General features: G+C 37.3%; 1 protein-coding gene across 1 annotated transcript in view; it reads left to right on the top strand.

The window, feature by feature from the left end:
• DNAJC1 (DnaJ heat shock protein family (Hsp40) member C1) overlaps positions 1 to 15,837 on the top strand; it is a 108,048-nt gene that overhangs the window by 22,026 nt on the left and 70,185 nt on the right. Inside the window, exon 2 of the mRNA XM_017817062.1 lies at positions 15,504 to 15,605. Coding sequence (XP_017672551.1) covers positions 15,504 to 15,605 — 102 coding nt within the window. The remainder of the gene's footprint in view (positions 1 to 15,503; positions 15,606 to 15,837) is intronic.

Raw genomic sequence — 15,837 nt, 5'->3', positions numbered from 1 at the left:
GTGATGATAAAATGAGATAGAAGTGATACTAAAGTATTGCAAGTATTTTTTTGTATTGATAAATGCTAAGAATGCCATTCACATAAACAAAACAGTTCTGGATTATTTATAACTTCTGAAAATGTGCCTCACAAATTATATTTCAACAAGATTCCAAGTAATTTAGTTTAAAAATGGTTGCAGTAATTTGTGGTCTGAAAGTAGACATCTCTATATGTGCTTCTGGAGTACCCTCTCATGTAGGGAAGTTCTCCTGCATTATTAAGGAAGAATTTTGCTGTACCATAACAGAATTAGTAATTAAAACACTTAAATACTTTCTCATGTGGCTGCCATTACTTTTAGAATCTCATTACTTTCATTGTACTTGAGAGATTCTGCAAGGTGCTGGGGCTTGGGCTGCTTTGGCTTAGGTGATAAAAATACATAAGCCTCGCAGAAAGTGCTTGGTAAATACTTCTGGGCCTTTGGAGACAAAAAGTACACTTTGCTGTAAGAGAATCATCAGTTGCCTGGACACTTTGTGTTTCAGACCTGTCCGTCTGCACCTGGGCTCATCTGCTTGAAATACAGGCAGTCTCCTTCCCCCTCCTCATTGACGCCCTCGGTTTGCTGATTTCTCCCAGCTCTTCCACAATGATATAGCAAGTGCTGGCTTTTAGTTCTGTGCAGACACCAGTACTACTGCATATCTCACAGAAACCTCACACTTTTATTGTTTTAAGGAAGAATCCATAATACATTATGTTTGCATTAAGATTTGTAATTTGCAATAGGCAAGTTGATAACTAGCCAGGTCGTTTTGCAATTTAGTGGAGCCTCTTAGAATCAAAATGATGCTTTGGAGAGCTGGGGTTTATTTGAAGAGAGGGGGAAAAGCACTGCTTGTGAGTTAGTATTATAAAGCAGGTCTGCATTGCTTATGCAAATTTCTTTTTCCTTTCTGAATTTACTTGTTTCCGTCTTTTTGTACAACAGCCATGTACCTTAATATCACTTTTAAAAGACTAGTAATAAATTTCCAGAGCTGCATACTCTAAAATTAGGGAATGTCAGTTTTCAGAATGTCTCAAATCTTAATTTGGTTTCTTTGTGCTTGTTCATTGTGATGATTTTTAATTCACTACATTATATTCTACAGGGTCTTTACTTATTCAGGCTCAGGGAGAGATCTGGCCCCAGTGCAGCTTCAGGCTTATGTATTGAAAGAGACTGTTGTCTGTAAAAACTGTTTAACCTGTAGATGTTGAGGGTATGTAGAGAGTGGGGGAGAAGATTGCAGGGGGGGGTAGGGGAAATGGTTTCATGGGTAAGCTAGTCAGACGAAAAGCGCCCTTGAGGATTGAATTCTGTTCCTCTCTCTGCCACAGAATTCCTGTGTGATGCTAGGCAAGTCGTTTAAACGAAACTTTTCCCAAGTGGTGACTAATTGATTTGAGTGCTCTGCAATTCTGGTTGCATAATTTGAGATACTAGGGGCTTATATGCAGAAATGCTGAGGGTTTGCAGCTGCAGCTGAAGTCGATTAAAGTCTGTGCCCTGAATGTATGAAATGTTGTTTGATACTGAGCACTTGGAAAAATCATATCTGAGATAAAATTAGCATCTGAGATTACTGAAGATTTTACCTTAATCTGTGCCTCATTTTACAATATATGAAAAAGGCAAGTACTGTACACTTGTCTCTTAAGATACTACAATGGTAAATAATATTGATGAACTCTGATGCCATTGTGATGGGCTACAAAACAAAAATAACCACGGCTTCCAAACGTATTTGAACAGCAAGCAGCTAAGAGCAGATGAGGCCACAAATGAAAAAATGCATGGAGAAAAGTCCTGAATAGCTGCTCACTGGGTAAGCAGTCATCTGTGTTGCATAAAGACAGGGTGGCAGGAGTAATGACGACAGATTGTAGTTCCTTTTCAGGAAACTACTCAGTTCTTCCCAAATCCCCTTTACTGGTTCAGAATATTCATTTTTGTATGTAGCATCTTTATCATATTTCTGTTATCCCCGAATTTTAAAACTGTTTGTTTATATTTTAGATTGAATTAAACTTGAATTAAGCTCAAATTAATCTCTCAGCTTTTAGCAATCTCGTTATTTTTTAACAATACCTTCTCTTGTTACTTAAAAAGTAAGTTGCACCCTTTCTCCTGATTCAAAGAATAAAAATAGGAACTTGACCAAAAATTTTTATCCTTTTGGTCTGTTTGTCAGAAGTGTGCTCCTTGTTAACATTGCCACAGGATATACAGCTTCCACTGCTGGCATCTGCCTAAAGTTGGCTCAGGGTGGGAGTAATTGGAAGATGGGAGCTAGATGAGGAAACAGATTAATTTTAGTCCCCTTCTTCCTTTCTTCCTGCTTCCTGGTTTCTTCATCCTGCAGTAAATATTTCTTTTATTTTGTCCAGCAGTACTTACTGTGACTGATTTTTTCAGAAATAGTTTTGCAGTATTTCTGCCACCACTGTTTTGTGTTTGGGTTTTCTTCCTTCTCTGAAAGACAAGTTATGAGAAGAAGAAATTGCATCTGATGGGGGAAAAAACCTTCTATTGATTAGATTCCATGGCTGGGGTTATGAGACAGAGGAAATGCAGCTTTGGCAGCTCGCAGGACTGTCAGTAACAGAATGTTTATTTCTGTGTAGTAGCTTGTGGACTTGCAGTCTCAGTCCTTTCCTCTCCACCTGTGTCAAAAGTTACCTACTGATTATATTCTTGCTTGTATGTTGACCTTTCTTTTAATCTTGACTTTATAACTTGAAAACCTGGGAGAGAACCCATGTTAGGGATTTATCCTTGCTTCTTTTAAGTCCTGTGATCACAAAACTTTTCCTGTAGCTTATGCATTTGAAATATTCTACATTTGCCAGTGTTTCTACTTGAGGCAGTAGGACCAGTTTTATCTCCCAACTTTCACTGTTGTCTTTGACGCTGATAATCCTGTAATCCCGTGTTGAGAGGCAGGTAAATGAATGGGTAATAGCCACTATCTTCTGCAGTCAGTTGTCTGAAACAAGACTTCTGGTAGCATAGTTAATGGGATGTAACCTGTGCCAAGTTTTTATTGCTGCTCACTCAGCTGCTGATTCTTCTTTTCCACAAGCATAGAAAAAGGCATACTTTTCCTCTTTATTTCGGTCGTGTTGCCTTTTGCAGTGTTTGTCTTGCTACCAGCTCTGCTCACCCAACTTTGTAGTCCCTGCAGTTGGCTATTGCTCTCTGTCCTGCTGGGTAATACTTCCAGACTGAGGAGCTATCCTTAAAATACAGGTGTCAGAGGAAAAGTCCTCTTATCTGTTACTTCTGCTTATGATGATGGGGAAATGAAAATGGGGATGGAGGAAGCAGGAGATTTCTTTAGTTGTCCAGTTTCAATTCTGCTGTTAAGACTTGAGAATAGGCCTCTATGGGTGGATGACAACTGCCTTTTAGTATCAGTGGCTGAAAAACTGGCCTTACATTTGCCCCTTTACTTACTTTTCTCTCGGTATCAGGGAGTATTTCCTACTCTGTTTCACTCATGACTTCAGGGGCAATATTGGGTAAGAGCTATTATTGTGCCTTTCTCAGTCCTCTGCTTGTGCTGATGGGCTACTTAGCTTCTCAGCAAAACAGGCTTGTTTTTGCTGAATTATTTTTGTGTACAAAGAGAGAAGCAGGCACATACGTGTGTTTGATACTCGCTGCCTTTTGTTGTGACGAGGTTGTTGGGTGTTACGCTCAGCTAACTGAAGAACGCTTAAAGTAGATTGGGAGAAGTGTTTCCTTTGTGCTCATCTTCTCAGCTCTTCTTCCTTGTGCAGACCTGCCCTCTGTCTCTTCTAGATTTGTCTCGATTTCACAGCATCTGGTTCAGCTCCAGCCTTGCTGTGGATATTGCTGTGAGAGCAGAAGCTCAGCTCATCCCAGCTGCTGCTTGGGCTGCTTCTGCAGGGAAATGCCCTATGGTGAGGGTTTCCCAGTTTGGGTAGGGTCTGTCTTCTGCTCTTCTTTCAGCTCTTGCAGGCCACGAGTGGAGGCAACTTATGGATCAGCATGAATTACTCCCCTTCTTCCCTGATGCAAAAGATGCCTCCAATATAGTACTGGAAGAGAAAAGCAGTAAGTGCTTGCAGGGAGAGGCTTTATGAAAAGCAGGGAAGTGATCTTTCTGCCCCTCACTTCGGCCTGGGTGGTTCAGTTAAAACATTTTAATTTGAGAAACATAAAGGGTAATTCAGGGAACAGCGTGCCACTGTGTGTAACAGTATCTGCCCACAGCTGCCATAAATCTTGAGAGGTAATTATCTTCCTTAAGGATTATTTGGCTCATTCTCACTAGAAATAATGTCAGATAAGCATTTTTAGAGACCATAATAGCAATTTTCCATACAAAATTGCTAGTGAATGGGAAGGGCCGTCTTCAAGTCAGTTCCATCACAAGTCATTGCATATATGTGGCTTTTAAAATATGGACATGATTTTTAATTTTTAATTATTTAGCTTTCAGTTGCCTATAAGTTATTTGTCTGTGTGAATTCTAATTAATGGTTCATAGTGCTAAACTTGATTTCTTAATCCGAGTACGTTTGGACATCAGCTGCCTAATTTATGACTCATACAGATTCTGGCAGATTTTATCAATTGTCTTTTGAGATGATAGTGTCCTCTGCCTTCTGCCCTGGCCCTTGATCAGATTTGCAATGTTTTGTGCCATCAGGCTGTGAACTGAAGTGGCCTGACAGTGCTCCTGCTTTCAGTTTATTTTGTTAGGACTGGTTTAGCAAAGTGGTGGGCCATAGCAATAGTAATCTGTTAAAGCTTATTGGAGTTTAACTGAGCTGCTTTTCAGGTTTTAGTCTGGGATGTGTCCTACATGCAGAAATTTTGCTGATGCTGGCATCTGAACTACGGAGAGCGATGGAGGGCATTCCTGCATTCTTTCAAGGAGGCTATGTACTAACTCAGCAGTGAATTACTATATAGGTAGTGGCATGTTACAACCTCCCTGAGGTCTTCTGGGTCCCGAGGTAGTAATAGCTCATTAAAATGGTAGTTAATGAGTATAAAGGGATCATTATATGACTCTCGTACATGACGGGTTGGGCTAAATCCTAACTAGTTCAGTAGAAGGTATTCTAAATAACGAAGGAAAGAATCGGATAAATGCTGCTGGTAGTTTTTTATAAACCTAGCTATTTAAGGCAATGCTTTTGAAAAAATACTCATAGAAATACATTTTGAATAAATATATACAGATTCATAAATGTATTTTAGAGCTTTCAGAGGTATTAATATCCCATATAATCTCAAAGTTACCTTAACATAGTCTGCAGCATCTTTGGCTAAAAATATGCGGTGTTTTGCCTCTTCTGATCAGTTGGGTTTGAAGTTTAAAAAAAAAATATTTTCCCTCATAACTCCTTACATTTGGTGGTTTTTTAGGATTTCAAGATTTGTAGACATTTTCTGCTCTATATGCCAAAAATAAAAGGTGGAACATTTTGTGGGAGGAGGAGAGTGACATTTCCCTAATATGGTTTTGTTCATGGAAAACATAAGCACCTCATACATGAGATTATATTTTTTTTATGCCTTTCATTTAACTGGTTATTTTCTGGAGAAAGGTATTAAGAATTTATTCAAGCTTAACAATGTGAATTTTGTAGCAGGGAGATGAAAACCTTCTCGATCTCAGTAAATGCTTCATGTCTTCTTTCAGGCTCTAGAAGGACAAAGAAATTAAAGACTGTGGGCTCAGGCACACTTAGATCTCACAGCTCAAGTTCAGTGAACAGGGCTGTTTCTGAATGTCCTTTACCTAAGGAAAATAACATTGCTTCTACAAAATGAGCCCTTCAGAAATATCATAGCATGGTACAGAAGCTAGATAAACAATAGGAAAAGGAGGGTGGAAGCAGATACAAAATATATTCAACTAAAGGTTATAAATATATTGTAAAATATATAATATGTATATGATTTTGAGAGAGGTGCTCCTGCTTTCTGTCTTAACTGCTGTGCATGGATATGGTTTACTGCAGTGGCTCTACCATATTCTCATTTAGGTGGTTTTGTTGCAGGCATTAAGTAGTATGTATTTATAATAAACCAAATACATTTTTAAGGGAATACTTTAATTTAAAAAAAGTTGTAGTTGTAAAAGTTTCTACCTGCTTTTCTTGTTCAGTTTAGCCCTTATTTTCATTTGACATTGTCAAGGAACCTTGCTGATCATATCTGCTTTATATTACCATCTTTCAAGGTTAAAGCTGATAACGGGTGGAGAAAGTATTCTAAACTCAAATTATGTGGATGCCTTATTAGTGATCACCTACTACAAGATGACTTTCTTATGTCAGACATTACTACTGTGTAATAGGAAAAATAAGCCTAATGCCTAGCAGTCCAAGTCATGGAGCGAGGTCCCACGGGACTTCATAGCAAAGAGGTGTTTCCTGCTGCCCCTTTATACTTGCCACTCCTTTCGAAGCCCTTTTAGGTTTTGTGAAAATCTCGTCTACTCTTTCTTCCAGCATGAGCATCTGTCACCTTCAGTGTGACAAGAATACTGTCTTTCAGCCAGGACCTTTTAAACCACATAAACAGATGCAGTAAATCCAGTTGGAATATTTTGAGAGTAATTATTAAATTGATCATCAAAAGGATATTTAAATTCTAAAATATAGGAATGTTAGTGACCTACTGTACCCTGCTGTGACAGAGCTGGTTAAATCTAAGTCACGCCTGATATATGTATGCAAGACCTGCTTGTAAAGGAGACTTCATCAATCTGTTCCACTGATATGCTAGTGATGCTTCTAGGAGGTTTTCCTGGTATCTAACTTGGATCTTCCTGTGCTGCTATCTAACTGATAGTGCTTAGCCCTGGTAGATCAGACAGGGCAATTATTCAAGTTTTTCTTTAAAGCTACCTTTTACATATTTGAAGATGTTATGTCCTGATGTCAGCTACCTTTTCTTTAGGCTTGAGTTACTCTCGTTCTTTCAGTTTCTCTGAACAAGTCACTGGTTTTTTTTTTTCTCCTAGACCCCCTATTAGTAAGACTTCTTTTTTTTTTCTTATCTGAGCAGGCTTATAGCTCTCTCTAGTCGCATTGTTTGAACTGGCCACGGCAATCTGCTGAGGTCTTACAATTGCTGCGTGACATGGCACGGCCGCTCGCTGCCATACTGCTCGTGTCACGGGCTGTGCTGCACGGAGAGGCAGCACCATGCCACTGACTCATGCTCAGCTTGTGATTTACTGATTCTTTCTGCCTAAATGCTTTTTTCTATCCTGTGTTTGTGTAGTTGATGAATTCTGTCCAGATGTAGACCATTAGTCTTTCACTTAGGAAATAATGTCGTATTTTTCTTAGAGCAGTTCTCCATTTTGTCCAGATCTTTTAAAATTCTAGTTCTCTTTGACTGCATCTTGTAAGTTTTCCAGGTTAGTGTTAACGACCAGAATAAACAGGATTCTATAATTGCTGGCTAAAATATTGAGTGTGGTCTTGGGGCAAACCTCATAAAATTCTGTTTGATACACCTTTTCATTTTTGACAGTTAGAGCCTTTAACTATTCAAGGTATTATTTATTTCCACTTTGTCTTGCACCTGTAAGAGAAGCTTTGTGATACCCATGTTTTTGTAATTTCTTTAAAAAAAGGTTGTACATTAAAAACATTACTTAAGTCACATATAAAAATGATCACTCTGTTCTTTCCAAGCTTATTTAACTGTGTTCTTAAAGTATTTTAAGAAGTTAAGCAGTAATTACAAATATAAATTAGGGTATTGTATAAGTATTAAGTGCTGCTGGAAAGGTGAGCTTGTTTACACCTTGTTTTGAAATTAGCATGTGTATATGTATAAAAATATATAAGGTGGATGTGTGTGGGTGTATGGGCATATATATTGGTGTCTTTAGCTGCTGATAGGGCTGAGGAAGTTGCTAATAAATAGTTAATGTTTATTCTGGAAGTTGATGCCTGTGGGGATTATTCACCCTGTAAATGTTGATGCATAAGATAACAGGTAGATTTTTGAAAACTTCTGTGCTGGAGGTAATTGTGCTCTGTTGGCTTCTTGTATGGCTTTATAATATATTCAGTTATACATCCTATATCCTGTCTCGAGTGCCCTTTCCTCATTTTTTGGATGTCACAAGGGAGAGTAATAAACACCTTTAAAAAATATGAAAAGTTTTAGCAATTAAAGATGTAGTCACAGAAGTGACAGTAACCATTCAGGTGACACAGGAATTCAGTAATTAGTAGCTCAAGCAATTTTTGGGGGCTTTAGTTTACTTATTTATTTAGATATTTGTTTTTTGTTAAGACCTAAATCTGTGGTCATTAGAAATCTCACTCCAAAAACTACCCTTAAACTGAGATCTAGGAAGCAGTTATTTGAAAAGCTGGCTTGCTGTGTCAGAGCCTATGAGTCAGTAACGTCGGTTCTGGTGGAAGCATGGAATGAGAACAGGAATAGCAGGAGGAGGAAGGGCTAAAGGTCTGGTATGGAAATAGCCTTGCTGATTTTCTATTTTCCTTTAATTCCTTACCCTTGAAAAGAAGCTGGAAACATTCCAAAGCAGAAGTGTAGCAAGAAAACTATATAAACAATAAAATAAGTATATTTTTGGCATTACATTGTGGAAAGGGTCAGAACTTGTCTGATCCAACACCCCAAAATTTTTGCTGCCTTATGCTGGTGCTCCACAGTGGTGAGTGTGGACTGCACGCAGCTGTCCTTGGGTGTAGCGTCACCTCTCTTGTAAATGCAGAGGCTGTGTTATCTAGCAGCAAAAGCGTTGAGCAAGAAATGCACTGTAGGAGACTCTACATTGTGCTTTCTCTGCCAACCTGGACTGTAAGAGCAGTGGTCTTTCTTTGTAGCAATTTAGTTCCTGTGAATATGTTGCACAGGATTGGGAGTTTTGTTGGTAATGCTTTTATCTGAGAGCGGTAGAATGGAAATCTCTGATACATTAGGCAGATTTTTAAGATAACTCCCTAGAAACAACTTTCTTAAGCCTATCAGGTAATATATACAGATATATATAAATATATATAACTATATTATAAAAATATATATAACACATGTAAATATGTAAACAATAAATTACGTTTATGAAATAGAATAAAAATAAATATGTAATAGTGTTTGTGGAAAAAGATGTGAAATAAATAAAAAAACTCTACTCATTCCTTCCTTTTGAACTACCAGAATAGAAAACTAAGTGGAAATAAAATATAACAGTAGGCAGGATTTTGAATTAGTTAGTGTTGGCTTGAGTAATGTCCTCAGCTGTTGTTTCACAGGTTCTATCCATTGTGATTTTGAAGAGTAATTTTTAAAATTTTGAGAGTTGATGAATGTTCTCTGCATCTCAGAGACAAAGCTTATGCTAAAACATAACTTATGGTTGTACATGACAGTGTTCTCTTGGCAATCTAATTTTTCTAAGTAATCAATTTCTGAAAAAAATGTAAAAGCCTGAAATAGTTTCAATGAAGAAAAAAATTATGTATAAATACTGTTGTTCAAATTGGTCAAGAAAACCTAAGCCCATGTAATTGTGCACATGTGCTGAGGAGAACACTTTTTTTGGTTTCTCAAGCATGAGGCAGCAGAATTTTCATTCATTTGGCATGCTAGACTGAAAAGAGTCGTCTTTCATTTGACACACTCCCCTGGAAACAAACATGCCAGGGAAGGGATTGTGCCAGTTATCAGAAGCTCACAGGAATACATTGTACTGGTTTGTATTCATTTTCGTTTCATGACTTGCTTTAAAACTTAGCAAATAAAAAAGCATTAAAACACCTTTTTAGCATTATTTTTAGTTCCTATGTATTTCCCTGCTGTGCTGTTATTCAGTTTAAATCAATGGAATGTTGTGAGACACATGGCTGGGTTTGCAGCAGAGCAGATCTCTCCTCCTGCCTGCGTATGTTCAGGGCATTCATCTGTAGACAAGCAGCAAATTTGAGTTTAACTTATTTTACATCCCTGGAAAAGATGAGTGTCTTAGAAAGAAGTTGGATAAAATAAAGGGTCATTGAACAAAGGTTATGCAGCGAGAAATTTAAGCCAAAACTCAGCTGGTATCTATTAACTATGAAAGTTCACAGATAATGCTTGGTCTTCTGGGAGACACTTGTTTTCCTTTCCTAGAGTTTTTATACATATATCTATATAACCTATATATATACTTCAGGGTTGCCAGCAGGTCCTTCCCACCTCTGGAATTTTCTACAAGATTCTATTTCCCTCATAAATGTTTTTCCAAGTGCAGGCTTGGCAAACTCAGGTGTACTTCTTGGAACTAATCTGATCATGGGAGATTAAATTAGGACCAGGTTGAAGTGAATATGTGTGAAGCGAACCTGGGAGTGGTATTGAAGAGATGTGTGTCAGCCTCTGCTGAACCAGTGTGAGGGTAAGATTCAGGCTGGAAGAAGGGTCGCTGCCATATGGTTTCCATCCTAAGAATTACCTAGAGAAGGGTTGTGGAGCAACAGTGGTCACTGTTCTGTCCCCATATGAGAATGAGACACAAAGGAGGGGATCACATGGAGTTCCTTGATGCTGCTTAAGGAATGAGGACAGGGGATATTTAATTGTTGACCTACAGTCATGTTTGCTTGTTCTCTAACACTTAGGGATATTAGTTTTCTGTGGACTTCACATGAAGACAAACAGGTAGAAAGTAGCAGTGTTGACACAGTGTTTAATAGACGGTGGCAGCTTCTGTCTGGTATCTGCCCCTGCTTGTTTGTGAATTCTGTGGGACAACCTGTGCATCTTGCAGTTTCAAATCACGGAAGAAAAATACGTGATGGTGAATTTGCAAAGCTTACTTTCTGTTTCTTTTTCTGTACCATTCTTCTTCAGCTTGTACGCCTGATGGTTACCAGAAGGAAAGTAGTGGTTAATACCCCTTCTTCTACACAAAAGTACTGAATGAAATAGTTTTGTTGAAGAAACCATATACATTTGAATGCTCAAAAAAAAAAAATCCAAACACAAGAGTTATATAACTTTGATTTATAATTTGGGAAGGCTAAAGAAGGCCTCATGAGGGCCTGCCTGCACTGAAGTTATAGGTTTTGCACTTGAAATAGTGAGTTGGTGCTCTATACAACTGTCACTTTTTGCAATATAGCTTCAGTAACGTGGCTGTGGAAAATTCTACACCATCATTCAGCAGCACTGCGATGAAATAGGTGCACTGATGTCTTTCTCCTTTCACCCATTAACTAGTGATTGGACAAACTGCAAGTGAGTAGAAATGTGATTTCTGTCTGCAGACTTGTTTCCTGGACCACGTGCCTTCCCATTGCTAATAAAGATACTGCCACCTATTTGAAGACATTGGCAGGCATATTTAAAACCTAAGATGAATTGAGCACATTTACTGCATTAGAAGCAGTTGCTAAATTGTAAGTAACTAAGTCTTGTTGTTTAACTGCATTGCACTCAAGGGAACAATTTAGATTTTGAATTGTGTATGTTGGTAAGTGAAAACTATGTAGACATTGATTATTTTTTCCCCTTGACCTAATCACTGTTTGCCTATGGCAATATCTGATATGTTATGTGTTCACCAAAATTGTCTTGGGACCACAATGAGGCTTTTTTTTTTTTAGCTTCATTAGTAATCATAGTTACATTAGGAATAGAAGGCAGTGGAACAGTATACTTGTACTGTGTACAACACCAGTTATTCTGTTTACTGTAAAGATGGAAGTGAAGTCTGTAGTGGGAATCTGAATTTGTATAGACAGAGGAGGAGACCAGATTTGAATCTTTGTGCATTTTCAGCAATAATTTAATTTTAAAAGAATGGAAGGCAAATGGCTATTTAGATTTTTTTTGGGGGGGTGAAAAAAATCTTTTCTGTGTTTCTGTGTATGTATTTGTAGTGTAATGATAGAACTTATCTTGGTAAGACTAGAGAGTATGAAAAGGATGCTGAGAAAAATAAATTATAGTAATGTATTTTTCATTGTCTGAATTAAACAAGCTGCCAAAAGCAGATGTCATAAATAGTGAGAAGAATGTTTCCTCTTCTCCCCCACCCTTTGAATATGACATGTATTGTCCTTGAGGCAAAAATCTATGAGTCCAACAGAGAACTTTAAGAAATGTGTTTAACTTTTAACATTCTGTTGATTCCTTCAAATGGTAACTTTGTGTGTTAAAACACTGGTTTGTAGTGTAGGGGATTATGTGAAAAAAATGTAGAAGACTGAACTTTTAACTTCTACCTAGAGGTCATGTAACTAGACACATGGATACTCTGACTGTTCAATAGAGTGTTAGGAATTTAAAAATTCCCACGTGAATACTTGCGTATTTGCATGCATAAGAGGCCAGACTGTGGCCTACCTAAATATAGACTTGCAGTTTGGTATTTCTGAGAAGTAATTCTAGCCCAAAACAAAGAGATGTTCAACTTTGGAAGTATGATGGCACGATATTGCTTTGGAAGGATGGATAGGTGAAATATGGTGATTCATGAGATGTTTGTATCCACATGAGGGAGACACTGTGACAGGCTCATTTACCTTAATTGGTTGCAAAATCTGCCAACCTGAAGCAGTGTTGGAGAAATCAGTGAATGCACTTGCTGTCTGTAACATTACCAGCTCCTGCTGTTAACTGAGGTGCCTAATACAGGTTTTATTTTTCCCTCCCTAGATGTAACTGAGATCAAGGTTTCTAAATTCTAAACAAAGCCATCCAACATGTTCCCTGAACTTTTTCTTTAAAACAAACAAAACTTTAGTGTGATCATGGCTTTCTGTAGTCTTTGGACTTCTACCCTAATATGTAAAATAATGTCTTAGTCTGCAGAAAACACTGACTCTTAACTCTGTATTTTGTTGCTCAGCCTTTCTGAAGATGTTACTGAAGGTGGCCAACAGAGCCAGGTAGCTATAAATGATGGTCCCTTAGAACAGATGATTTCAGGTGGGAGATGTTTCTTCATTAGTTTGAAAATAATCATTCTTTATAGCTTATTTAGAGTCCTACATTGCTAGGAAGTCCTGTAGTGATGAGAGGCTTTTCTCAAACACTAACCATTTTTGTCGAGGGCAGGTCCTAGAGGATCTGGAACCTTGCCTGAAGATGCCTAACATTACCCGTAGGTAGCATTAATTAGGAAAATGTTTGGAACATACAGCATTCCCCAGCGTTGTGTTGGGTGGTATTGTGAAGGGTTGCTTACTGCTTTAGAAATTCCTATGTGCCAGTTGTAATGAAATAATTTATAGTAACATCCCATATTTAATTATCTATTGATACTATTGTACCCTCTTCAACCTTTTAGGGGCTTAATTACAATCAGCTGATATGGTGATAAAGATCACTTTCATGGTTTAGCTAAAACCATGGCCAGTAAACTATTTCCCGTCTTTTATTTGATACAGTAGTGTTTGAATAATTATATTTTGTTTGAAGACAAGCCCATGTTGTTTATGAAGTGGCTGACTGGGTTGGTAGATGAGGGGAAACAAAACAATCTCTATATTATTTCTGGTAGCTAAGATGAACAATCTGTTTTTGTGAATTTATACATTTTTGATTCAACTTCTCAAGGTGAAGCAACATAAATATTTAAGCAACTTGATTATTTCAGAGTTGTCTTGGGATCTCTTGCTTTGCTTAAGTATTAAACATATAAACTACCTTTTGTCTTCATCTTTTACACAAATAATCCTGCTGCTCCCCAACAAAACTAAGGTTTAAATTCTTCAGATACAGCTGAAAACACTGTAACTTTTTTTGCTTGTTTGTTGTTCGAAGTAATTGGAAGAGCACTGAGGGACAGCTTGTGAGTGCTCCAAAAAGAATACCAAGCATCTAAGTGTGTGGTAGAAAAGTAATAAACTGTGGTTGTTTATCCCAGGTACCAGGTCTAGAGGCACTCATTTGTTGAGGTTATCATGGTCTCAATCCCTAGTTTTTAAAAGATATTTTTACATGGAATTTTCACATTTATTTCATGTACTTCTATTAAGTCTACGTCTCAAGAATTTAATGTTTCTTTGAGCTTAGAATAGATGTTTAGTCACTGTCTCTTCCTTCCCCTTAACTGAAAGTTAAAAATAAACCTATAAAACAATGGCAATGTGAAACAACTCATTGGCAGTAATCAAGCTGGAAGCAAGCTGGTACTTCAGCGAGGAATTCTGCTTTGGTGTGCACATGCCTTAGAAGTAGCTGCTGAAAACGGAAAAATTAAAAAATGCATATGTGGTCTTTTCAGGAAAGATCTTCTTTTGAGTAATAAAAGCACCTTCCTTTGACAGACAAGAGACTATGGACACTCCGGTCTTGTATTAGGGGATAATACCAACTTCCTTAAAATATAATTTCAGAGCTGAGTTTTTCAAATTCTGCATTTTCCTCTGTTTTTCTCCTTCCCCTCATTCAGTATTTATTATTCACTCTGAGCCCAAACTTGTATACAGCATTGTAATAAGCCTGATGTTATAAAACTGAAAATTTTAAAATGAAAATAATGATTTGTAATAAAAAGCCTGACAGACTAATTACAGTATTGCATTAATTATTATCTTGTTTCAGCTCTGTTCCACAGCTAATTCAGATCTGGGTTTCGTTGTTTTTTTAATCCCTATTGACACTGTAATTTTGAGAGTGTGACTATACTTGGGAACAGTATAAATAAAATCAAGAAATAAAATTTGTCAGATAAACAGTTCATTTCTAAAATGTTGCCTCAGACATGTAATGCTTTGTGGATCTTCTGGTGAGGGTAACACCTATATAATATAGAATACAACTCTGAATATCTTTGTTTCTGGATATCTTTATGGCATGTACTAAATAGCAGTCATTAATCCAGAAACTTGATTTGTGCAGCTAAGTTGGTACATCATTTTACATTTTGAGTTTTATTTTTTCTCCTAAAATGTGTGGAAGTTCTTATAATGGTTAAGGTATAGATTGATGTCAGTGCTACGGTATAGCTCCAAGACCACAATTTGAAGCTACTTTAGAAAAATGCAGTTCTTTAGACATAGTGAAGCTGAAGTTGAATGGAAATCACATTAGGAGTGAATTGCATGTAAATATTAATAAGGGAAGAGTTCTTAGCAAGTCCTGAGTTTGGGAAATTGAGCACGATAATTTGCTGAAATTATGTCTGTCTTGAAGATATGCAGATACAATAATTTTCAGTTTTCATTTGAACTTTTAAATGGTGCAGAAGGTGCCTGGGTTAGGTTTTAAGCAAGAAAGTGTTTGGAAGTATTGGCAAATGTGGTTGTAATGGATGTATGGTAATGAAGGGAGTTACAATGAAAAACTGAATGACTGTTAAGTCGTTTAGGCTGAGGTGGTTGCAGTTTTGGTTGTTAGATGTCTCAAAGTATGTTTCCTTAGTTCCTGCACTTGGTTGACTGTCTTCAGATCTTAAGAAAGTTCAGGGAATCAGTTTCTGACAAATGCTTTGTTTTCCTTTTTTTCAGGATGCTTCATCTGCAGACATTCGGAAAGCATATCGAAAGCTTTCACTGGTTTTACACCCAGATAAGAATAAAGATGAAAATGCGGAAACACAGTTTAGGCAAGTAAGTGCATTGTGTGGCAATAGAAGTTTTAGGGCAAATAGAATCTAAATTTTTTTATGATGTTGTCATTTTAGTAAGAATAATGGTACACCTTTGAAATGAATAAGTTAAACATTGAATTACACTCCCCCTGATGTAGCTAGGCTAAAACCAAATACACTTTTTTGGAATTAACTTGTTGAATAGCCTGGATTTAGTATTTACCTGTATATTAAAAATAATTTGAACATAA

This window comes from Lepidothrix coronata, unplaced genomic scaffold (genome assembly GCF_001604755.1).
Source record: "Lepidothrix coronata isolate B3197 unplaced genomic scaffold, Lepidothrix_coronata-1.0 Scaffold59, whole genome shotgun sequence".
NCBI classification, from domain to species: Eukaryota; Metazoa; Chordata; class Aves; order Passeriformes; family Pipridae; genus Lepidothrix; species Lepidothrix coronata.
The sequence above is the reverse complement of the archived record's forward strand: the minus strand, read 5'-3'. Positions and strand labels throughout refer to the sequence as shown.